Here is a 24131-nt window from a genome sequence, read left to right as displayed (position 1 = left end):
AAGTTGCTATTTTCTTTTCATTATATATGTTCACATTAATTCATCAAATACTAACTTGGTTCATATTATGTAAAAACATCCTCGGGGCCTTTGAGAATATCAAGTGAATCAGACAGGAATTCTTCAATCAAGGAGCCCCCCATCTAGTAAAGGAGCTAAGTCACATTATGTCCATAACTGAAGGTAGATGGTGAGAAGCACCTTAATACAGGGGTAGATGAGTCCTGTGGGAATTCAAGGTTGGAGCAAGCTTTTCTCACTAAAAAGGAACTGGAAGGCCTCATAGTGGAGGGGGCACTTGAGTTCAGGCTTTATCATATGAATAGAATTTGGACAAGTAGATGGAGTGGGCACAAGGAAGGCCATCCCAGGAAGATAGGATTTGTGCAACCAAAGCAGGAAACACAGACACAGTTTGATCAGTGTCTAATGTGTAGCACAAGGACACCCAGTTAGAAAGGTGGATTGGAAAGAAATGATGAAGGGCCTTTAATGCCAGGTTAGGGAGTTTGGACTTAGTTCTATAGCCAATGCAGAGTTAAAAAGCTTTTGGAGCAGTGTGAGAGAGAAGAAAAAATTAAGCCTACAGTGTCTTCGGGTGCTTTACACATCTCAATTACTCCTCATAATTCTGGAAGAAGAATTGCTGAAATTGAGGGATTGGAGAAGACACAGTAATTACATAAGGTCAGACAGCTGTGGTATAACTGGGGTCAAACTCAGGTCTGTTTAGTTCCAAAACCCATGCTCATGCTGTTGCACTGGGGAGTGACTTGGTCAGACACTGCATCCAGATGAATCTGAAGGCAGATCTGTATTGGAGAAGGCGAGGATTAGGGACAAGGAGAGCAACTGGGAAGGTGGTGTAGTAGTTTAGGTAGAATTCTAGGCAGGAACTAATACAAACTGCATTTAGGGTAAAGGAAAGGTGGGACTAGAGAAAAGGAGATGTGTCAAATATCAAGGCAGCATCGAAGGACTTAGTTGATTAGATATGGGGAATGGATGCTGAGGACGACTCAGTTGCTAAGTGTCACTCACTGAGGGGAGAGACAGCACTCCAATAACAAGTGACTAAGAGGAGAGGCTTGGGATGCGGGAGATGGGCAAAGATGACTTTTGGTTTGAATACATTACATTTGAGGGACCTATGTGATATCCGGTTGGAGGTGTCCAGCAGCTAGCTAGAAAAGTGAAACTGGAGCTTGTTAAAACAGTGTGAGGGACAAAAAAAGCATGAGAGATCTGGAGCCATCTGGTGAAGGTAGGTTAAGTCAGGAAAAGAAGGCCAAAGACATATCCTTGAGGCACGCATACATAAACATATTCATAATTGAACAAAACCAATTGCTACAATACCAGTGCGGGTTCCCTAGGGTCTGAATTCTTCGGTTTTGTTCTTCATTCTTCCCTTCCCCGTTTTTTATGGCTTAGCTTCTAGATAAGATGTACAGATACAAGTATGCCCACTGACTTCCTGGGAACTTGCTGACCTTTAATGCTTAGCATGCTTATTTGTCGAGATCGAATTGGCAGATACCTTTAGTATCAACATGATCCTTTTTGAAAGACTCTTTTATTGTTAACAGTTGGATTTATTCCCGAAGTGAGTTCTGAGCAGGGAAAAAGGCAGGGTAGGATATTTATAGGCTGGGATGCCAGGAGGAGGGACAGCAGCTGTGCTCAGCATGCCTTTTATATCTATTGTGTCAGGGTCTTGACTCCACCAGAAATCCAAGTTTGTTTTTTTAGGGGGCTTTCTGATAATTTTATTTATTTTTTGGCGGGGGTGGGTAGGTCAAATCATCAAGGATATAGATTCCGGAAGTCCAGCAGAGGAGGCTGGCTTGAAGCACAATGACCTGGTAGTTGCTGTCAATGGCGAGTCTGTGGAGTCCCTGGATCATGACAGCGTGGTGGAGATGATCAGAAAGGGTGGGGAGCAGACCTCACTGCTGGTGGTGGACAAGGAGACAGACAACATATACAGACTGGTAAGTGGTACAAAGTCACATATTCACGTACTCAGGTTGGATCCATTCACTCATGCCACCAGACTTTGGTTAAGTTACCACTTTGATCTTCAAACTTGAAGGGGCATAATGATCAGCATTAAGGCTGAAGAGAAGCTCAAATTGGCAGTGATGAGAGAATGCCAAGTGGTACATAATTAAGCCCTTAGATTTGAGACTTTGAAAGAATTTGCAAATATAACTGCAGAATTACTTTTGATAATTTGGAAAAAATCTATGGAGAACAGCAGCCTGGAAAAAGGCAGATGTAGCCTTAACTTTACCAAGTAGGCAACAACTGAATTTTAAACGACAGACTAGTAATTTCCATCAATCTCATGTAAAAGCCTAGAAGGATTACTAAACAGTTTATAAACCCTTAGCAAGGGGGTAGATACACAGATTCACCAAAACCAGGTTGTGTCAAACTAACATTATTTCCTCTCAACAACTCCTAATCATAACAGTTATTACGTGCATATTTTAAGGTTTTTATAATACTTTTATTTTATCACAAGAACTGAGGTTGAATCTAACCTAACAGACATTTGAAGGCCTTCTACATACCATCTGCCTTGCTAAGTGTTGGTCACAAAGATGAACAAAGTGTTCTATGTGATATACAATAAGAGAAACATCCAGTGGTATATAAATGATACAGAGGGAGCAATATTATGGGAGGTGGTAGTGGTATTTGCCTCTTTTTATTTTTTATTTATTTATTTTTTGGTGAGGAAGATTGGCCTTGAGCTAACATCTATTGCCAATCTTCCTCTATTTTGTATGTGGGATGCCACCACAGCATGGCTTGATGAGCAGTGTGTAGGTCCACGCCTGGGATCCAAACCTGCGAACCCCAGCCACTGAAGTGGAGCAGGCAAACTTAACCACTACGCCACTGGGCTGGCCCCATAGATTAGGACTCTGAAGGTCAGAGAGATTAAGTGATTTGCTGAAGTCACCCCGCTTAAGTAAAGACTGAAGCCAGAATTTGAACCCAAGTTCTTAGACTCAATTCATTATACCAAACTCCCTCTCAGCACAACATTTTGATTAGATGTTTCAAGATATTTGTGTAAAGAAGATTAAAGAGTGAACTGGACGACAGAAAAATTAATGGGTTTTTAGTTAGCTGAGCAACCATACCTAAAGAATACTTGCTATTGGAACAATGTCAACCTGAACAGACATCTCTAATGGCATGCCACTTGTTCCTATCCAAGTTAATTTATTACCAAATTTGGATGGAGACATGGAAAACATATTTAACATACCTAATCACACAGATGACTTAATGTGCTGATGGATAATTAATTTACTAGAGAGTATAATTAATATTTAAAATATCTTAGTCAGGGTAGAAAGAATAATAAAAACTAATAAGTTTAAGTTTAAACAGGAAAAAACTTTAAGGAGTACATTAACTTAAAAACAACTGTATGAATACTAAATGTGAGACCTGATTTGACGACGACAGAAAAAGACAAGAAACTTGATGATACTCTAAGTAGCTGCCCCCATCCAAAAAAGGCAAATTTACAGTTACATTAATTTACACTTGGCTTTTGCAGACAATCGTATTACTGCACTGAGTTGGTCAGACCATACTTGCGATTACTAGAAAATGTAATCTTGGGCAAGGTACCTTCTTTGTGCCTCAGTTTCCTCAGTTGTAAGATGTGGGTAACTACTGTGAAGGGTAACTATGAGGGTTAAATGAGTTAGTATTTAGAGCATTCAGAATAATGCTTGGCACATATAAATGTTCTGTTTGCTAAATTAATATTGTGCTCCGTTCTGAGAACCTCACTTTAGGAAGGGCAGTGACAAGAAAGGTAAGCAAGGCAGAGGTTTTGGAAGACACCATGTGAGTACTTAGCTTGAATAAGCATAGATTTGGGGGAAGAAAGAACATCTTTAAGAATTTGAGAGGCTGGCCTGGTGGTGTAGTGGTTAAGTTCGTGTGCTCTGCTTTGGTGGCCTGGGGTTCATAGGCTCAGATCCTGGGTGTGAACCTACACACTTCTCATCAAGCCATGCTGTGGCAGCATTCCATATAGAAAGTAGAGGAAGATTGGCCTGGATGTTAGCTCAGGGACCATGTTCCTCAAGCAAAAAGAGGAAGATTGGCAACACATGTTAGCTCAAGGCCAATCTTCCACACCAAAAAAATAAAATAAAATAAAATAAAATAAAATAAAATAAAATAAAGACCACACTTATGCACCTTAAAAAAAAAAAAGAATTTGAAAGGCTAAGTGGTAACTATGTTAGCTGATGGATGTGTTAACGAACTTGATTGTGGTAATCATTTCACAATGTGTGTGTATATCAAATCATGTTGTACACCTTGAATATATATAATTTTATTTGTCAATTATACCTCAATAAAGTCGGAAAAATATATGAAAGAAAAACTGACACAATTGAAGAGAGAAATAGACAGTTCTACAGTAATGGGTGGAGACTCCAATATGCCACTCTCAATAATGGCTAGAACCACCAGACAGAAGAGGAGGAAGGAAGTAGAGGACTTGAATCACACAACACAATCAAACAACTAGATCTAGCAGACATGCACAGCACACTCTACCCAAGAACAGACTGCACATTCTTCTCAAGTGAACACGATACACTCTCCAGGATAGACCATATGTTTGGCCTCAAATTAAGTCACAATAGCCAAAAGATAGAATCAACCCAAGTGTCCACTGACAGATGAATGGATTTAAAAAAATGTGATACACACACATATATATAAATAAAAGAATTTGAAAGGTTATTACATGTGAGAAGGAGTAGACTCATTTTTGAGATGTTCTATGGGACATGGCTTGACCAAATAGAGAAGCTATCGGGGGCTAGCTTTTGGCTTAAGCACAACTGAAGCTGCCAAGAACATGAGCCATTTCTGCAGAGCCGTGAGCTCTCGGCTGGTGAAAAAGGTCAAACAGAAGTTGGGTCACTGCTCTGACTGCTGTAAAGGGGATTGTGGCATTGAGTCCTTTCCAACTCCTAATCTTATGACAGAATGATTTAACTATAATTTTTATGTTTTGGTTAATATGAAAGAGAACTTCGATCTAAAAAGATGCCTGCTGTGTCTTCTTCCTCCCTCAACTCCCCCCTGCCCCTACCAAGTAAGTTCCCATAGGTCAGTTCCCATGGAGGGAGGGATTGGATCTTTGAGATCTGTCAGGGAATAAAACAAACACCTGTAACAGTTCCTGGCACATACTAGACACCAAAATATTTCATTAAGTGTCTAATGTTATTGTACTTTGCCTCAAGATTGGCTGCGACTGTCAGATACAGTTGATTTGCTTGGGTAGTGCTGTCAGAGGTATTTTTGCATGTAATGAGTCACTTTGATAATTTTCCACATTTTAAAGAGAGAAAGAAATGAGGCACATTTACAAGTATATCACTGAAAGGGCTGAAGGTAGTTGAATTGGGTAACGAGGAGGTTCTGTGCTGGTGCTATTCTCGTTTAGAAAGGAAGATGTGGTCTTGTGGTTAGTAAGGTAGATGATAACCAGACGACCCCAAATCTAATTTTAGCCAGGCTGCTGAACAGTATGATTTGGCACAGAGCACACATTGTACTCACCTTCGATTGCTTGATTTTCTACTCATTGCCTAACAAATATCCTGGACACTTAAGGGCAGCAATTTAACTCCTAATCCAGGATCTTACCATACCCAACCTACCTTTTTAACCCTCTCAACTAAAACCCATAGCCAGCTAAACTCTTAAATCTATAACAAAAAAATGAGTCACCTGTTTCCCGTTCTCTGCCTCTCCTATATTTAAGACCATCCTTCTTTACATGGATGGTCTGGGAGTTGAGACGGATTACAAGTATTTAAAGATGGTCAGAAGTTTGGCATAACAGAAGTGTCAGCTAATGGTTATAACAATAAATAGTAAAATAAATTGAGTACAACAGAGAGCAGGACTGGAGGGGGAGTGGGAAAGCAAGTAGCAAATGATTGGAATTAACTTTTGTTACCATACGTAACCATCTGATAGCCACCACCCCCACCCCCTTCCCCCTAATTACTTACTGTGTGTACTTCAGAGAGTGATAAAAATAGTACTGTTTCACTCTCTCTAATGTGTTTAGGGAGCTCTGAAGCCCACCTTACGGAAGGGGAAGGGACACAGGAGCCTATTTTGCATGAAATACTAGTCAAGTCACTCAATGTGTGTAATCTCCCAACAGGGAGATGGCCTATGGTTGTTCAGTGACTTGCTCAGTATCATGGAGTCAGAAAAAACTAGCAATTCGGTTAGACTCATTTTTGTACAACATTCTGTACTGCTTTTATTTTACATATATGTGCATTTATTATTTATTTATTTTTGAGGAAGATTAGCCCTGAGCTAACATCTGCTGCCAATCCTCCTCTTTTTGCTGAGGAAGACTGGCCCTGAGCTAACCTCTGTGCCCATCTTCCTCTACTTTCTATGTGGGACACCTGCCACAGCATGGCTTGTCACGCAGTGACACATCTGCACCCAGGATCTGAACTGGCAAACCCCGGGCCACCGAAGTGGAATGTGTGCACTTACCTGCTTATGTGCATTTATTTACATGTTTATATACATTACTCCATAACCAAGCTGAATTTTCCTTTATACCTTTTGTGGTTGGGGTAGTAGAGAAATATTACAGCCCACAATCAGACGTATCTAGAAGAGCAGAACTTGTATGACACCTTGTAAATTAAACTAGTACGTTTAATAATGTGTAACTACTCATACTTAATGTTTTTCTCCCTTTTCTTCCAAAAGGCTCATTTTTCTCCGTTTCTCTACTATCAAAGTCAAGAACTGCCTAATAGTTCTGTCAAGGAGGCTCCAGCTCCTCCTCCTGCTCCTCTGGAGGTCTCGAGTCTGGATACTACAGAGGAAGTAGAAGATCATAAGCCTAAGCTCTGCAGGCTGGTTAAAGGTGAAAATGGCTATGGCTTTCACTTAAATGCCATTCGGGGCCGGCCAGGACCATTCATTAAAGAGGTATGGTAATCTGGTTCCAGCAGCCCAATGAACACAGCCACAATTAGGAGAGTCAATTTTTCCCACCTATTGATGGCTTAGTAAAAAGGTGACATTGAAGGCCTACACTGAGGGTCCCACTTGGGTTCAAATAAATGCTTTTGTGGTCCCTTACCCTTTAGATAGCTACTAGTACATCCTAAGCTCATATCTTTTGTTTCTTAGACAGCTGTTTCACCTAATTTTCCCTTTAGATACTTTGAAATCAAATAAACACAGTGAGTTGACATGACTCTAGTTGACAGTCACTATCGACTCTGACTGGGAGTGATACTTGTTTGCTCTGTGCATTTGGCCTCATGCCCCTACCCTGTGGGGACTGACAGTGAGAAGACTATCCCTAGAGCTCTCAAGGGAACTTATGAAATCTAAGGCCTTCAACCCAGAAGACATAATATATGATGTTCAACCACTGTAACACTACTCATTTGAGTATGGAAGTTGTTGCTTTCATAAGCAGAAAAGCATTAGAGCACCTTTCTTAACTTCTGTACCTCAAGAAGAAATAACACGGTTAAGAATAAAATCTCAAATTCCTCATCTCTCCTTTAAAGGGAAACTAGTCTAACATTCCCTTATTCGTGTTTGGAAGTGATAACTCAGAACCTCTCTGTTCACAGGTACAGAAGGGCAGCCCTGCTGACCTCGCTGGGCTGGAGGATGAGGATATCATCATTGAAGTGGATGGGGTTAATGTGCTGGATGAACCCTATGAGAAAGTGGTGGATAGAATCCAGAGCAGTGGAAAGAATGTCACACTCTTAGTTTGTGGACAAAAGGCCTACGATTATTTCCAGGCTAAGAAAATCCCTATTGTTTCCTCCATGGCTGATCCACTGGATGCCCCCCCCAATTCCAAAGAAGGAACCCTGGTGGAGTCAGAGCAGGACTTGCACATGGCAAAAGAACGAGTGAGTGGTCACACATTTCTCTCAGTGATCTAACTTACCAGAGTATACTAAAGTCCTTAATAAGTGCACCTCATGTCTACGTTTACGACAGATTTCCTAAAATACTAGAAAATCACAATGTAAGGATAACTAGCAAATCAAGTTATCATGGGGAGAAGAAGTAGCATAAGGATAACAAAATTCTTAGTTTTCATAGCATGGAGTTGACAGTCACTGTCTAGAGTTGATAGATCAAGAAGTAAAAGTAAGAAGTTTAGGGGGCCAGTCTGGTGGTGCAGCAGTTAAGTGCGCACATTCTGCTTCTGCGGCCTGGGGTTTGCTGGTTCGGATCCTGGGTACGGACATGGCGCTGATTGTCAAGCCGTGCTGTGGTAGGCGTCCCACATATAAAGTAGAGGAAGATGGGCATGGATGTTAGGTCAGGGCCAGTCTTCCTCAGCAAAAGGAGGACGATTGGCAGTAGTTAGCTCAGGGCTAAACTTCCTCAGAAAAAAAAAAAGTAAGAAGTTTATCAAAATTATAATGGGGACCACCAGAAGAACCTGAATCAAACTATCTATGTACAAATTCTGGTTCTGGTTCTGGTTCTATGTATAAATTCTAGTGTTTAAGATTCAGTGCTCTCACTGCCATGGCCCAGGTTTGTATCCTGGTTAGGGAACCATACCACCCGTCTGTCAGTTGTCATACTGTGGCAGCTGCGTGTTGCTGTGATGCTGAAAACTATGCCACTAGTATTTCAAATACCAGCAGGGTCAACATGGTGGACAAGTTTCAGTGAAGCTTCCAGACTAAGACAGCCTAGGAAGAAGGACCTGGCCACCCACTTCTGAAAAACTGGCCACCAAAACCCTATGAATAGCAGCAGAGCATTGTGTGATATGGCGGAAAGTGAAAGGATGGTGCAAAAAGACTGTGCAGGCTTCTGCTCTGTTGTACACAGGGTCACTAGTAGTCAGAATCGACCCAATGGCACTAAGAACAACAACAAATATCAGACCATAGCACACACAATAGCCACTGACCTTCTACTCTGGACTGCTTCACAAAGAAAGTATTCTAGTTAGTTGTCTTTAAAAATTCTCTATCATTTCTACAGGAAGTCAACTATAGTACTATGCTAGCTTTATAGAAAAGAAATATATACAGACATCAAGAAACTTGTTAGTGTCAAACAGCAAGCTGAAAACAAAAGCAAGTGTAGAATGCAGGTCATCTGGCCTCTAGTGAGTGACTGTGCCCCCTGAATTAAGTCATGCAACTCTAGAATAGACTGTCCATCTCCTAATGTTCACACTCTACCACTTATGGATCCTTTGTTTTCTTTTGCACAGGCTGACAGTACAGCTTCTCATTCTTCTTCCAATTCTGAAGATACAGTGATGTGATGAGAGCAAATAATGGCTTTGGCTGATAGCTGTTTCTGGGTATTTAATAGGAATCTTTTCCCAAGGAATGAGCTGCCACCCGTTTACCGTCTCTGTTAGAAGACAACTCCTCTGGAAGCCAGTTCATTATGTGTGATTGTCTTAGGGGCAGCTATTGCAGATGGCTTATTTATGGTCAACTTAGGAAAAGTTAAGGCAGGAGCCAGATTCTTTTCATGTGATCTCTTTCAAGCTTCAACTTAACTATATTTCTCTGTATGATGATATTTCTTACTTCCATAGGCTCCTTGAGCACCAAAGATGATTCATAAATCTGTATATGTGAGAGCTGCTAATTAAAGTATCTGAGCAAATAAGCCTATTAAAATTATGCTTTTATAAGACTATTGCAGTTGCTAAAATAAATACCATTATAAATCCCTTTTGAGTATGCTCGAAACTTCTTTGTTAGCTGATATAAACCTTAATCGTGCTTTTGTTTTTCGTAAACTTTTTATGCTTTAACCTTCATTTTGCCTCTAGAAATCCAAAACACAATAAAATTCAGAATAAGATCTTACTGATAAAAAGAGACTTTCTGGTAATAAAATTCAGGGTTTTCTTAAATTGCATTTCCGAGTATTCTGTAAAATTTTCAACATCTTCTTTTTACAGATGAAGAAATTGAGTTCCAGGATGGGAAAGTGACTTTTTCTAGTTAACAGTTATTCATTGTTTTACCCCACAGCATGAGGGGCAGATGGAAAGAGAAAAATGAGACATCACTGAATTGAATGTACTAATACTTAATAATACTAAGTTAAGTCTTAAATAATGCTAAGTTAAAAGGAAATCAATAAAAGTGACTTACTTGAAGTCTCTGTTGGTAGGATCTATTTCAGTCGCACACCACCCCTTCCCCAGAAAAGAACAGATAACCTCTTGGTTATTTTAATGGGGCTGGGGTTGGGGGAGCGGGGGTGGGACACCAACTCACGTTAGATCACACAAGCATAATACTGAGCTATCCTTGATAAAATGAAGTTAAGGCCAAAGTGTTACAATCTCTGATTTTAATGACAGACAATCTCAAGGGAAAGCCATAAACTTCTCCATGTGAACCTTGACTAAGAAATTCCAAGTGTTTCACCCAGCTACCTTACACTTCTCTTACCCTAGAGTTCCAGTGTATTTTCCCTCCTAGTTTCTTGTGACTTTTCCACCCGCCTCTCCCACACCGCACCAGCCTCAAACCTACACAGGATGCTCTTGGCTAAGTACTAGCTTGAGTTACTTTGCTCTCTCACATTCTAGCTGATGCTACTCATGATCATCATCTGATGAGGAAGGTGTAAGCTGGAGGCTGAACATGCTACCACAGCATTTTCTTTGTTTAAAAATGTTAGGCCCTGGTCCCCTCCATTTTTTCCCTTTTATATACAAATCCTGAAACCACTAGCCTATAGCAGTCTGTAACAGGCACGGATTCAAGGTGCCATATGCTTCTCTGGTGCCTGTTTGTGAGCCAGATAGAGGAACAGTATGCTGGAGAGAGCACTGACAAGGAAGATCACATCAAACCAACGGTGATAGAAGTTGAACTGCAGTTCTCCAAGGACTTCGGTGATTATGGTGCGGTATTCTAGAGGCATGCTCATTCGGATCAGCAGTACAGAGGACACAAAGTACATGCCCTGTAAGTCAAACAAATTAATCTACAAGTCACTTTGAATGCAGTGAGGGACAGGTCAAAGGAAAACGTTAAAATATTTAAAAGTATAAAACACATTTCTGGTATTTTACGGCTGTAAACATAAAGCTAATTCATTAAACTTACCATTATCTGTGCTAATAGCAGGACAATGACATTGGAGGACTTACTGCTAGAGATGGCATAAAAGAACTGTCAAGAAAGACAGGAGAGATGAACTTATGCAGTACTGCTAGATTCCTATGTCAAGAACATTAAGCAGCAAGGTTAACATTTCATTGTCTCTTCCATGCCACAATCCTGTATAGAACAATTTATATGGTTAAGGCTATAATGAAGAGACCGAGACTGCCAAAAATGGATCCAGTTATAGTTTTCCCATAGGGATAATTGGTGGTTTTAAGTACTACATTATAACATGAAAGGATTCTGATGGCTATCAAACTTTTCAGAAACTACGTGATACATATGACTTTAACATCGCTATAAAATATTGAAACAGATTACTCCAGGCCACTACAAGCCCTTGAAATTGTTATTAGGCTCCTGAGCTCTTTCCAAAATTGTGCTAGATGCTTGGAGATCCCTTCTTTTCTCCTCCCAACCTCTTCTCTCCTTTCATTCAAACAACTCTTGGACCTTGAAATTCCTACCTTTTCTACCAGTGAGGACTCACCGTCTACTTCCAGGAAGCCTTCCTATGTTGATCAGAAAAAACAGCTGAACATTCTGCTTCTCCTACTTCTGTATCCTCCTTACAAGTGACTCTTATAGTTATTTTTCTAACCTCAAATAGCTATCTCATTCATTCATTCCAAATATCTGCTGAGAACCCACCACGTACCAGGTTCTGTTCTCATGCTGGGGCCATATCAGTGAACACAACAGACCATGATCTCATTCTATGACCTTTGGTAAATGTACTTATCTGATTGGTATATGATGTAAATAGATCATCATCAATTTATGTATTTAACTTTTTTCATTCTGTTGTATAAATATCTGTCTTTTAAATATTTGTGACTGCTGTTTAAGATCTCCAGAAGGCAGAAATCTTAGGTAAAATTATCTTATGGTGCCACATGTAATTAAACAAATAATAAGTACTTGTTAACTCTGTGATACAACATACCTTGGTAAGAGTGATCAGCAATCCTCTGATTGATGTGACAATGATTATTCCAACCAGAATGAAGGAAATGTGTTGGGACCAAAACTTCACCTGCCACCATAATAAGAGAAAAAGATATCTGTTAAATCTCTGTTCAAAGAGATGTGAAGGCTAAGAAGATGCATACTGATCACTTATGTGACTGTGAGAGAGAAGTTCATTATGCCCTAACTGATTTTTAAAAAGTTTTTAGGGAAGGAGGAAACCGTGTTAAGTGGCAACTAAAACATCAATAGGAAGACTGCAGTGAGTATCTTAATTAGCAGACCTAATCAAGACTCAAGGACAGAAAAAGGCAAGTGTAGTGAAGGGATGAAAGTAACACTAATAAATCAGAAAAGCTAATATTTGCTAAAGCTAATACAGCTTCAATGTACTCAGTGAAAAACATGAATTAAAATAAAACTAAATAGCAGCTTGCTTATTTTTAATATTTGCGAATAACAGTCCTCTGATCACCTACAACTTTAAGGAATTTTTCTTTTTATAATAAAAGAACATATAACATTCTCAGCTATGGTCTAGGCAATAGATGACCTTCATTTGAACCACATGCTGATACCTTTTTCTCCTGTGAGACTGTTTCATAGTGAGAGGCAGCTTTGGGACCCTGTGCTTGATTCAGGTCTGAGAAGTGTCTGAGGGAGAGCTGTTATTACTAACATCTAAAAGATGTTATTCAGAATTAAGAAATATGGAGTATATAGATGAATTATAGATAGAATATATATATATATATATATGCAGTAACTAATAGCTTCAGAAACCTCTGGTAAGAAAGAGCATTTCTAAAAATTCAGCCCAGTAAAAAATTTAAAAGAGGAAAACATATATGCAACAAGAGTGAAGCATCCTTTAGAGTATAATTTATATACCACTTGAAGGATAGATACTACGCTCCTTTACATGAAAAAGGATACACTATTGATCTGTCATCAAAAAGACGTGTGCTTTGAGCTGTTTCTCAAGGCCTGGAGCTCAATTTGCTCAGGCTCATTTTTATTTTCTCTACCTACCAGAGGCGTGTCCAGCTGAGATGGATGTCTGGGTGGTAGCATGCAGTCTGTGGCTAGAATCACAGCACAGCTAACTGGCCCCCATGGGACTAAGAACATGACATTGGTCCTATTACCAAAGTGCTAATCAGCCAGAATCACTGGCCATATATATACACCTGGAAAATAAACTATTCTATAAAAAAAGACATTAAACTTAAATTGGACAAGAGTGTGTTTGACGACAGTGGTATTATAAAACAGTAGAGAGATGATTAAAAAAAATTTGTGCACAGGTTACAGTTACCATCTTTAGCTCAAAGTCCACATTAATTAAATGATAAAGATAATTTTTTACAGCAGAAATCATTTCAGTTCTAACATGGAACACTAATTAGTAGTTAATTTTCTACCAGAGGAGTCAAAGGTGAGTTGTGTGTTTGAAGATCTCATCAAATATCCCAGAGAAAAGCATCTGAATATTTGGTAGGGAGAAACTGGTGAGTGGTAGCTGGCTACAGAGAAGCAGAGGAAGAACTGTAGAAATAATCAGCATCCACGACAAAAATAAGTACCAGTCATGACTTATGGTTTTATGCTCTTTACAAATTTGGCATATGAATACGTCAAAACATACAGAGGAGAGTGGGAAGAACAAAAGCAGAATTAAGTACCTATAGTAAGGAAGTGGAATCTTAACAATTGTAATGTATAGGAGATAAAATAGAAAGAAACATAACCAGAATCTTGATACAACTCTTACATCAAATTGGATCCCAAGATAATTCACAGTGATCTCAATGCCTCTTGTGACGGGATCAGTTTTCCCAACTCGGTCAAAAACGATATTGATGGTTGCCTGCAGAAACACAGACCTTCACCTTAGAGCATATCAGTAATCACTTACTATTTCAAAAAGTGATTTAGGGGCTGGCCCCATGGCCAAGTGGTTAAGTTCAGGTGCTCCGCTTTGGCAGCCAGAGTTTCACCAGTTCAAATCCTGGGTGAGGACATAGCACCGCTCGTCAGGCCATGCTGAGGTGGCGTCCCACATGCCACAACTAGAAGGACCGACAACTAAAATATGCAACTATGTACTGGGGGGATTTGGGGAGAAAAAAGTAGGAAAAAAAAAAAGACTGGCAACAGTTGCTATCTCAGGTGTGAATCTTTAAAAAAAATGATTTAAAATAATGAATTAATCACCACAACATATCTTATAGGTGGATGTTCCTAAAAATGCAATTCTACTCTCAATCCAAATCATATATAAGAAATCCACCTTGGCCATTCACATATAGGTAAACAAAAGTCCCTATCTACCCAATCTTTTCTGTAAAGAGTCAAGGGGAAGAAGGCTATGACATATACACGTTAATTTATCAGGAGCCAGAAAGGTAATATTCTGATAGATGAAGTCAGAGCAAGAGAATCAAGGAATTCCAAAGTCATTCCCTGTGGTTATTTCTGAATGCTCTAAGAGCAATCACTAAAATAACAAAAAGAGTTATAGCTAACAAGCCAACAAAGGAGATTAAATGGAATTATGAAAGATACCCAATTAATCTAAAAGGTGGCAAAAAAAAAATAAGGAATAAGAGAAGAAAGCACAGATGGGACAAACAAAAAGCAAATAGCAACACCGTTGTTTTAAACCCAACCATATCAGTAATTATGTTAAATGTAAATGGTCTAAACCAGGGATTGGGAAACTCTGCCACTGCAGTGTGCTAGTAGCTACAGATAATATATAGACGAATGGGCTTGGCTGTGTTCCAAAACTTTATTTACAAAAGCAGGTGGTGGCTGGATTTGGCCTGTGGGTTGCAGATGGCTAACTCCTAGTCTAACCATGCCAATTAAATGGCAGAGACTGTCAGACTGTATAAAAAAGCCAGACCCAACTACATGTTGCTTACAAGAAACCCACTTTAAACATAAAGATACAAATAGGTTAAAAGTAAAAGAATAGAAAAAGATATATTAGGCTAATACTAATCAAAAGAAAGCTGGAATGTCTATATTAATATCAGACAAAACAGATTTCATAGCAAAAAATATTACCAGGGATTAAAAGGGTTATTTCATAATGATAAAAGGATCATTTCAACAAAGGGTACATAATGACCCTAAATGTACTAATAACAGAGCTTTAACATATATGAAGTAAAAACTGATAGATCTGGAAAAAAAAAAAAAAAAGCAATAGACAAACCCACAGCAATAGTTGGAAATTTCAACACCCTTCTCTCATTAATTGATAGGCAGGCAGAAAATCAGTAAGGATATAGAAAACTTTAACAATATTATCAACCAACTTGACCTATTTGACATTTAGAGAACATTCCTGCCAAGAAGAGCAGAATACACATTCTACACAAGTGCACATGGAACATTACCCATAGTTGACCATATTCTGGGTCAGAAAACAAGTCTCAATAAATTTAAAAAGATTCAAATCAGGATGGCAGCATCATGGCGGAGTGGGCTCTACCCTGAGACTCTCCCCACTAAGAACATTCATAAAACAACAGACATTCATACAACACAAAAGATATCTGAGAGATCCACACAGCCATATGTCTGAAGGTGGAGGTGCTGGACCCCCCGGGAGGCAGTGGAAGGAGGTAAGGGGATCTCCTGTCCCTCTCCAATTAGCAGCAATCTAGGCGCAGGACTGTGTGTGGCTCTGAGAGGAGACGGGGGAAAGGGCAGCCCTCTGCGAGAATGCCTTTGCTCTGGGAGTTGCCTCCCAGCCTGTGGGAACACCCCACACAGAGGAGGCTAAGCAACTGGGGGGACATCTTCACCAGCTGAGTAGCCCAGGAGGGCAGACAGTGAGCGCAGAGCGGGAGTGCCTCTGGGATCATGTACGTGAAAGAAAGTGCCTGTATACCCACCTGGCACACCAGCTTGGCCAATGGGGCAAAGCAATGGACCCCTGTCAGAGCACCTGCACACCTACCTGTGTAAAGCAGCAGCAGCCAGTGGGCAAACGCAGATGGACCCTGTCAGCACATCTTCCAAAGAACAGGCACAGCCGCCAGGGATTGTGACAGGCTTAGAATACACAACACCTGCCCACCCCCTCAGTGGCAGAAGGTGGAATCTGCACCTAATACTACCACTATGTGACAGCACAAATCCACCCCATCAAATAGTATGAAGAGGAATATTAAACTCCAGACCAGAAGGAAAATGTCAAGCACTCAGAAATCAATCCTGGAGTCACAGCAGTTTACAATAAAAATGACAGAGAATTCACAACAGCTATCATAAAGAAACTCAGTGGGTTACAAGAAAACTCAGACAGTTCAATGAAATCAGGAAAAAAATTAATGAACAGAGGGAATTCTTCACAAAAGGGATTGAAAGTATAAAAAACAAATCAGAAATGTTGGAGATGAAAAACAATGAATGAGATAAAGAAAAATCTAGAGTCCTTAAATAACAGAGCTGATATTATGGAAGACAGAATTAGCAATTTAGAGGACAGAAATATGGAAATGCTTCAGATAGAGGAGGAGAGAGAACTAAGACTAAAAAGAAATGAAGAAATTCCCCAAGAAATATCTGACTCAATTAGGAAATGCAACATAAGGACTATGGTATTCCACAGGGAGAAGAAAGGGAGAAAGGAGCAGAGAGCTTGTTCAAAGAAATAATAGCTGAGAACTTAAATGAAGCCAATAGAAATCCTAATTACATCAATGTAAAAAGACCTTCCCCAAGAAAAACTGGCATAAGTCAATAACAAAGAAAAAAATACTAAGGGCAGCAAGGCAGAAGAGAAGGATGTACAAAGGAACCCCTATCAGGCTTTCAGTAAATTTCTCAGCAGAAATCTTATAGGCTAGAGGAGAATGGAATGATATGTTCAAAATTGTGAAAGACAAAGCACTTTCAGCCAAGAATACTCTATCCAGCAAAAATATCCTTCAGATATTATGGAGAAATAAAAACTTTCCCAGATAAACAGAAACTGATGGAGTTCATCACCACAAGACAGCCCTCCTACCCCGTCAAGAAACGATCAAGAAGGCCCTCATACCTGAAGAAAAAAGGAAAGGGTTTACAAAGTCTTGAGCAAGGAGATAAACAGGCAGACAAAATCAGAAAATTGCAGCTTTTTATCAGAACAGGTTAGCAAACACTTATAACATTAAAGATAAAGGGAAGGAAAACATAAAAAATAACTATAATCACTTCTTTTTAACCACAACTCATAACACAAAACGGAGTAAGTTGTGACAACAACAACTTAGATGGGGAAGAGGAAAGGAATGGGACTTGCCTAGATCAAGGAAATAAGAAGCTATCAGAAAATGGACTATCTCATCTACGAGATCTTTTATATAAACCTCACAGTAACCACTAAACAAAAAACCAAAACAGAGACACAAATGATAAATAAAGAGAAAACTGAGTAAACCATCATAGAGAACTACCAAACTGAATTGGCAGTCAGAAATATATGGGACAAGAAACAAGGGAAATACAGAACAACCAGAAAACAAGTGATAAAATGGCAGTATTGACCCCTCATATAGCAATAATTAGTCTAAATGTAATTGGATTGAATTCTGCAATCAAAAGACACAAAATGGGTGGATGGATTAAAAAACAAGACCCAACAATATGTTGTCTCCACAAACACATCTCGGCTCTAAAGACAAACCCACACTCAGAGTGAAGTGAAGGAAGATGATACTCCAAGCTAACGGCAAACAAAAGAAAGCAAGTGTTGCCATACTCATATCAGACAAAGTAGACTTCAAGATAAAAAAGGCCATGAGAGACAAAGAGGGGCAGTATATAATGATAAAAGGGACACTCCACCAAGAAAACATAACACTTATAAATATATATGCCCCTAAGACAGGAGCACCAAAGTACATAAAGCAACTGTTAACAGACTTAAAGGGAGAAATTAAGAGCAACACAACAATAGTAGGAGACCTTAACACCCCACTTACATCAATGGACAGGTCATCCAGACAGAAGGTCAACAAGGAAACTGTAGAATTAAACAAAAAACTAGTCCAGATGGACTTAAGAGATATATACAGAACACTCCATCCAAAAACAGCAGAATACATATTCTTCTCAAGTGCACATAGGATATTCTCAAAGACAGACCATATGTTGGAAAACAAGGCAAGCCTCAATAAATTTAAGAAGACTGAAATCATATCAAGCATCTTTTCCGACCATAATGCTATGAAACTAGAAATCAACTACAAGAAAAAAACTGGGACAGTGACAAATATTTGGAGACTAAACAACAGGCTACTGAACAACCAATGGATCACTGAAGAAATTAAAGGAGAAATAAAAAAATATCTGGAGACAAATGAAAATACACCATACCAACTCATATGGGATGCAGCAAAAGCAGTCCTAAGGGGGAAATTCATAGCAATACAGGCCCACCTTAACAAATAAGAAAAATCTCAAATAAGCAATCTCGAACTACACCTAACAAAATTAGAAAAAGAAGAACAAAGCCCAAAGTCAGCAGAAGCAGGGAAGTAATAAAAATCAGAGCAGAAATAAATGAAATAGAAACCAAAGAAACAAAAACAAAAACAGTAGAAAGGAGCAATGAAACTAAGAGCTGGTTCTTTGAGAAGACAGACAAAGTTGACAAACCCTTAGCCAGACTCACTAAGAAAAGAAGAGAAAAGGCTCAAGTAAATAAAATTAGAAATGAAAGAGGAGAAATTACAACAGACACCACAGAAATACAAAGGATTATAAGAGAATACTATGAAAAACCATGTCAACAAATTGTACAACTTAGAAAAATGGATAAATTCTTAGAATCATACAACCTCCCAAAACTGAATCAAGAAGAAATAGAGAACCTGAATAGAACAATCACAAGTAAAGAGATTGAAACAGTGATCAAAAACCTCCCCAAAAATAAAAGTCCAGGACCAGATGGCTTCTCTGGAGAATTCTACCAAACATTCAAAGAAGATTTAATACCTATCCTTCTCAACTATTCCAAAAAATTGAAGACGACGGAACACTTTCTAACACATTCTGTGAGGCCAACATCACCCTCATCTCAAAGCCAGACAAGGACCACACAAAGAAGGAAAATTACAGGCCAGTATCACTGATGAACATAGATGCAAAAATCCTCAACAAAATATTGGCAAACCAGATACAGCAACACATTAAAAGGATCATACACCATGATCAAGTGGGATTTATACCAGGGAAGCAGGGATGGTTCAATATCCACAAATCAATCAATGTGACACACCACATTAACAAAATGAGGAATAAAAACATATGATCATCTCAATAGATGCAGAGAAAGCATTTGACAAGATCCAACATCCATTTATGATAAAAACTCTCTATACAATGGGTATAAAAGGAAAGTACCTCAACATAATAAAGGCCACATGTGACAAGCCCACAGACAAAATCATACTCAATAGGGAGAAACTGAAAGCCACCCCTCTGAGAACAGAAACAAGACAAGGTTGCCCATTCTCACCACTCTTATTCAACATAGTACTGGAGGTTTTGGTCAGAGCAATTAGGCAAGAAAAAGAAATAAAAGGTATCCAAATTGGCAGTGAAGAAGCGAAACTCTCAGTGTTTGTAGATGACATGATTTTATATGTAGAAAACCCTAAAGAATCCATTGGAAAACTATTAGAAATAATCAACAACTACAGCAAAGGTGAAGGGTACAGAATCAACTTACAAAAATCAGTTGCATTTCTATACTCTAATAACAAACTAACAGAAAGAGAACTCAAGAATACAATCCCATTTACAATCACAACAAAAAGAATAAAATATCTAGGAATAAACTTAACCAAGGAGATGAAAGACCTATACAATGAAAACTATAAAACATTATTGAAAGAAATTGATGATGACATAAAAAAATGGAAAGATATTCCATGCACATGGATTGGAAGAATAAATATCATTAAAATGTCCATACTACCTAAAGCAGTTTACAGATTTAATACAATCTGAATCAGAATCCCAATGAAATTCTTCACAGAAATAGAACAAAGAATCCTGAAATTCATAAGGGGCAACAAAAAACCCCAAATAGATACAGCAATACTGAGAGAAAAGAACAAAGCTGGAGGCATTACAAGCCTGACTTCAAAATATACTACAAAGCTAAGCAATCAAAACAGCATGGTACTGGTACAAAAACAGACACACAGATCAATGGAACAGAACTGAAAGCCCAGAAATAAAACCACACATCTATGGACAGCTAATCTTCAACAAAGGTGCCAAGAACATACAACAGAGAAAAGACAGTGACTTCTTCAATAAATGGTGTTGGGAAACCTGGACAGCTACATGCAAAAGAATGAAAGTAGATCATTATCTCACATCATACACAAAATAAACTCAAAATGGATCAAAGACTTGAAGATAAGTCCTGAAACCATAAAACTCCTGGAAAAGAAACATAGGTAGTACACTCTTTGACATTGAACTTAAAAGGATCTTTTCAAATACCATGTCTTCTCAGATAAGGGAAACAAAAGAAAAAACAAACAAGTGGGAGTTCATCAGACTAAAGAGCTTCTGCAAGGCAAAAGAAACTAGGATCAAAACCAAAGACAACCCACCAATTGGGAGAAAATTTTTGCAAATCATTTATCCGATAAGGGGTTAATCTCCACAATATATAAGGAACTCACACAACTGAACAACAAAAAAACAAAGAGCCCAATCAACAAATGGGCAGAGGACATGAACAGACATTTTTCCAAAGAAAACATACAGATAGCCAATAAACACATGAAAAGATGCTCAACACCACTAATCATCAGGGAAATACACATCAAAACTATACTAAGATACTACCTTACGCTTGTTAAAAAGGCTATAATCACTAGGATTAAAAATAACAAATGTGGGGCCGCTCCATGGCCGGGTGGTTAAGTTCTCGCGCTTCGCTGCAGCGGCCCAGGGTTCGGATCCTGGGTGCGGACATGGCACTGCTCGTCAGGCCACGTTGAGGCGACGTCCCACATTCCACAACTAGAAGGACCTGCAACTAAGATATACAACTGTGTACAGGAGGAGTTTGGGGAGATAAAGCAGAAAAAAACCCAAAAAAGATTGGCAACAGTTGTTAGCCCAGGCGCTAATGTTTAGGGAAAAAAAAAATAACAAATGTTAGAGAGGGTGTGGAGAGAAGGGAACTCTCATACACTGCTGGTGGGAATGCAAACTGGTGCAGCCACTATGGAAAACAGTATGGAGATTCCTCAAAAAACTAAAAATAGAACTACCATATGACCCAGCTATCTCACTACTGGGTATCTACCCAAACAACTTGAAAACAACAATCCAAAGTGACCTATGTACCCCTATGTTCACTGCAGCACTATTCACAATAGCCAAGACATGGAAACTATCTGAGTGCCCACTGACTGATGATTAGATAAAGAAGATGTGGTATATATATACAACAGAATAATACTCAGCCAGAAAAAAAGACAAATTCATCCCATTTGCAACAACATGGAAAGACCTGGAGGGAATTATGATTAGCGAAATAAGCCAGACTGAGAAAAACAAACATCAGATGATTTCACTCACATGTGGAATATAAACAAGCACATGGACAAAGAAAACAGTTCAGTGGTTACCAAGGGAAGCAGGGTAGGGGGTACGCAAGGGGGTGAAGGGGACCACCTATGTGGTGACAGACAAGAAATAATGTACAAGTGAAATTTCACAATGATGTAAACTATTATGAGCTCAAATAAAAAAATTAAAAATAGAAATACTATATGACCCAGCTATCCAACTACTGGGTATTTAACCAAAGAACTTGAAATCAACAATTCAAAGAGACTTATGCACCCCTATGTTCACTGCAGCATTATTCACAATAGCCAAGACGTGGAAGCAACCCAAGTGCCTATCAACTGATGAATGCATAAAGAAGATGTGCTGTATATATATAAAATGGAATACTATTCACCCATAAAAAGGACAAAATGGTCCCATTTGCAACAATATGGATGATCCTTGAGAGTATTATGTTAAGTAAAATAAGCCAGACAGAGAAAGACAAACACCATATGATTTCATCCATATGTGGAAGATAAACAAAGACATGAACAAAGAGAACAAATTAGTGGTTACTAGAGGGGAAGGAGGTTGGGGAGTGGGCATAAGGAGTAAAGGGGCACATATATATATGGTGACTGACAATAATGTACAACTGAAATTTCACAATGTTATAAACTACTACGACCGCAACAAAAAAAAAGATTCAAACCATACAAAGTATCTTTCCAGATCACACAGAATTAGAAATCAATTATAGAATGGTATTTAAAAGATCCCCAAATATTTTATAACAAACTTCTAAATAACCCATGAGTCAAAGAAGAAATCAAAAGGGAAATTAGAAAGTATTCTGAACTGAATTAAAAAAATCGTATTTCGTGGGGCCGGCCCAGTGGTACAGCGGTTAAATTTGTGCATTATGCTTTGGTGGCCCGGGGTTTGTGGTTTAGATGCTGGGCATGGACCTATGCACTGCTTATCAAGCCATGTTTTAGCAGGTGTCCTACACATAAAATGGAGGAAGATGTTAGCTCAGGGCCAATCTTCCTCAGCATAAAGAGGAGGATTAGCAGTGGATGTTAGCACAGGGGTAATCTTCCTCAAAAAAAAGAATTGCATTTCATGAGAGGGAACTAAAATAGTGCTTAGCAAGAAATTTATAGCATTAAAACATCTGTATCAAAAAAGGTTTCAGGGCTGGCCCCGTGGCCGAGTGGTTAAGTTCGCGCGCTCCGCTGCAGGCGGCCTAGTGTTTCGTTGGTTCGAATCCTGGGCGCGGACATGGCACTGGCTCATCAAACCATGCTGAGGCAGCATCCCACATGCCACAACTAGAAGGACCCACAACAAAGAATATACAACTATGTACGGGGGGGGCTTTGGGGAGAAAAAGGAAAAAAATAAAATCTTTAAAAAAAAAAAAAAGGTTTCAAATCAATGATCTTAGCTTCCACTTAAAGAAATTAGAAAAAGAAGATCCAAAATAAGCAGAAGAGAAATAATGAAGATCACAGGAAAAATCAATCAGCTAGAAAGCAGAAAATCAACAGAGAAAATAAATTAATCTGAAAGCTGGTTCTTCGAAAAGTTCAATAAAATTGATAAACTTCTATCTAGACTGATTAGAAAAAAAAGACAAAATTACCAATATCAAGAATGAGAGAGATACCACTTCACGTTAATTAGGATGACTATAATCAATAAGACAGATAAGAAGTGTTAGTGAGGCTGTGGAGAAATTGGAAGCATCACACGCTGCTGGCGGGAATGTAAACTCGTGTAACTGCTTTGGAAAACAGGCTGGTAGTTTGGCAGTTCGTCAAAAGGTTAAACAGACAGTTTACATATGATCCACCAATTCTACTCCTATAGGTATATACCTAAGAGAAATAAAAACATATGTCTGTATAAAAACTTATACATGAATGTTCAGGACACCATTATTTATAACGACCAAAAAGTAGAAACAACCTAAATGTCCATCAATTGAAGAAGGGATAAATAAAATCTGGCATATCCATATAATGGAATGAATATTATTCAGCCATAAAGAGGAATGAAGTACTGATAGATGCTACAACATACAGAAATCTTGAAAATATTATGCTAAGTAGCCAATCACAAAAGACCACATATTGTATGATTCCATTTATATCAAATGTCCAGAACGGAAATTTATAGAGACAGAAAGCAGATTAGTGGTTGCCTAAGGCTGGGGGAGGGGGAATGGGGGAAATAAGGAATGACTGCTAATGGATATGGGATTGTTTTTTGGAGTGATAAATTTGATTTTGGTGATGGAAGAAAACTCTGTGAATT

The 24131-nt window shown here is 38.8% G+C and overlaps 2 protein-coding genes across 10 annotated transcripts in view; one reads left to right on the top strand and one right to left on the bottom strand.

The window, feature by feature from the left end:
• The window catches only part of PDZK1 (PDZ domain containing 1), a 31976-nt gene extending 22183 nt beyond the window's left edge, over positions 1–9793 (top strand). For all 6 annotated transcript variants that reach the window (XM_070497785.1, XM_070497786.1, XM_070497789.1 and 3 more), the window contains 4 exons: positions 1798–1994; positions 6811–7035; positions 7695–7985; positions 9320–9793. In XM_070497785.1, coding sequence (XP_070353886.1) covers positions 1798–1994; positions 6811–7035; positions 7695–7985; positions 9320–9373 — 767 coding nt within the window. In that variant the 3' untranslated portion in view covers positions 9374–9793. The remainder of the gene's footprint in view (positions 1–1797; positions 1995–6810; positions 7036–7694; positions 7986–9319) is intronic.
• A 615-nt stretch (positions 9794–10408) lies between these two features.
• Positions 10409–24131, bottom strand: part of GPR89A (G protein-coupled receptor 89A) — a 52190-nt gene continuing 38467 nt past the window's right edge. The window contains exons 11-14 of one of the 4 annotated variants that reach the window (XM_014867040.3): positions 13993–14088; positions 12196–12285; positions 11190–11255; positions 10409–11046 (exon numbers count right to left, since the gene is read on the bottom strand). In XM_014867040.3, coding sequence (XP_014722526.1) covers positions 10840–11046; positions 11190–11255; positions 12196–12285; positions 13993–14088 — 459 coding nt within the window. In that variant the 3' untranslated portion in view covers positions 10409–10839. The remainder of the gene's footprint in view (positions 11047–11189; positions 11256–12195; positions 12286–13992; positions 14089–24131) is intronic. The other 3 variants (XM_014867041.3, XM_044758694.2, XM_070497791.1) reach the window with 3 other exon arrangements.

Source organism: Equus asinus, chromosome 25 (genome assembly GCF_041296235.1).
Source record: "Equus asinus isolate D_3611 breed Donkey chromosome 25, EquAss-T2T_v2, whole genome shotgun sequence".
Taxonomy (NCBI): domain Eukaryota; kingdom Metazoa; phylum Chordata; class Mammalia; order Perissodactyla; family Equidae; genus Equus; species Equus asinus.
This window is presented reverse-complemented; position numbering and strand designations above follow the sequence as displayed.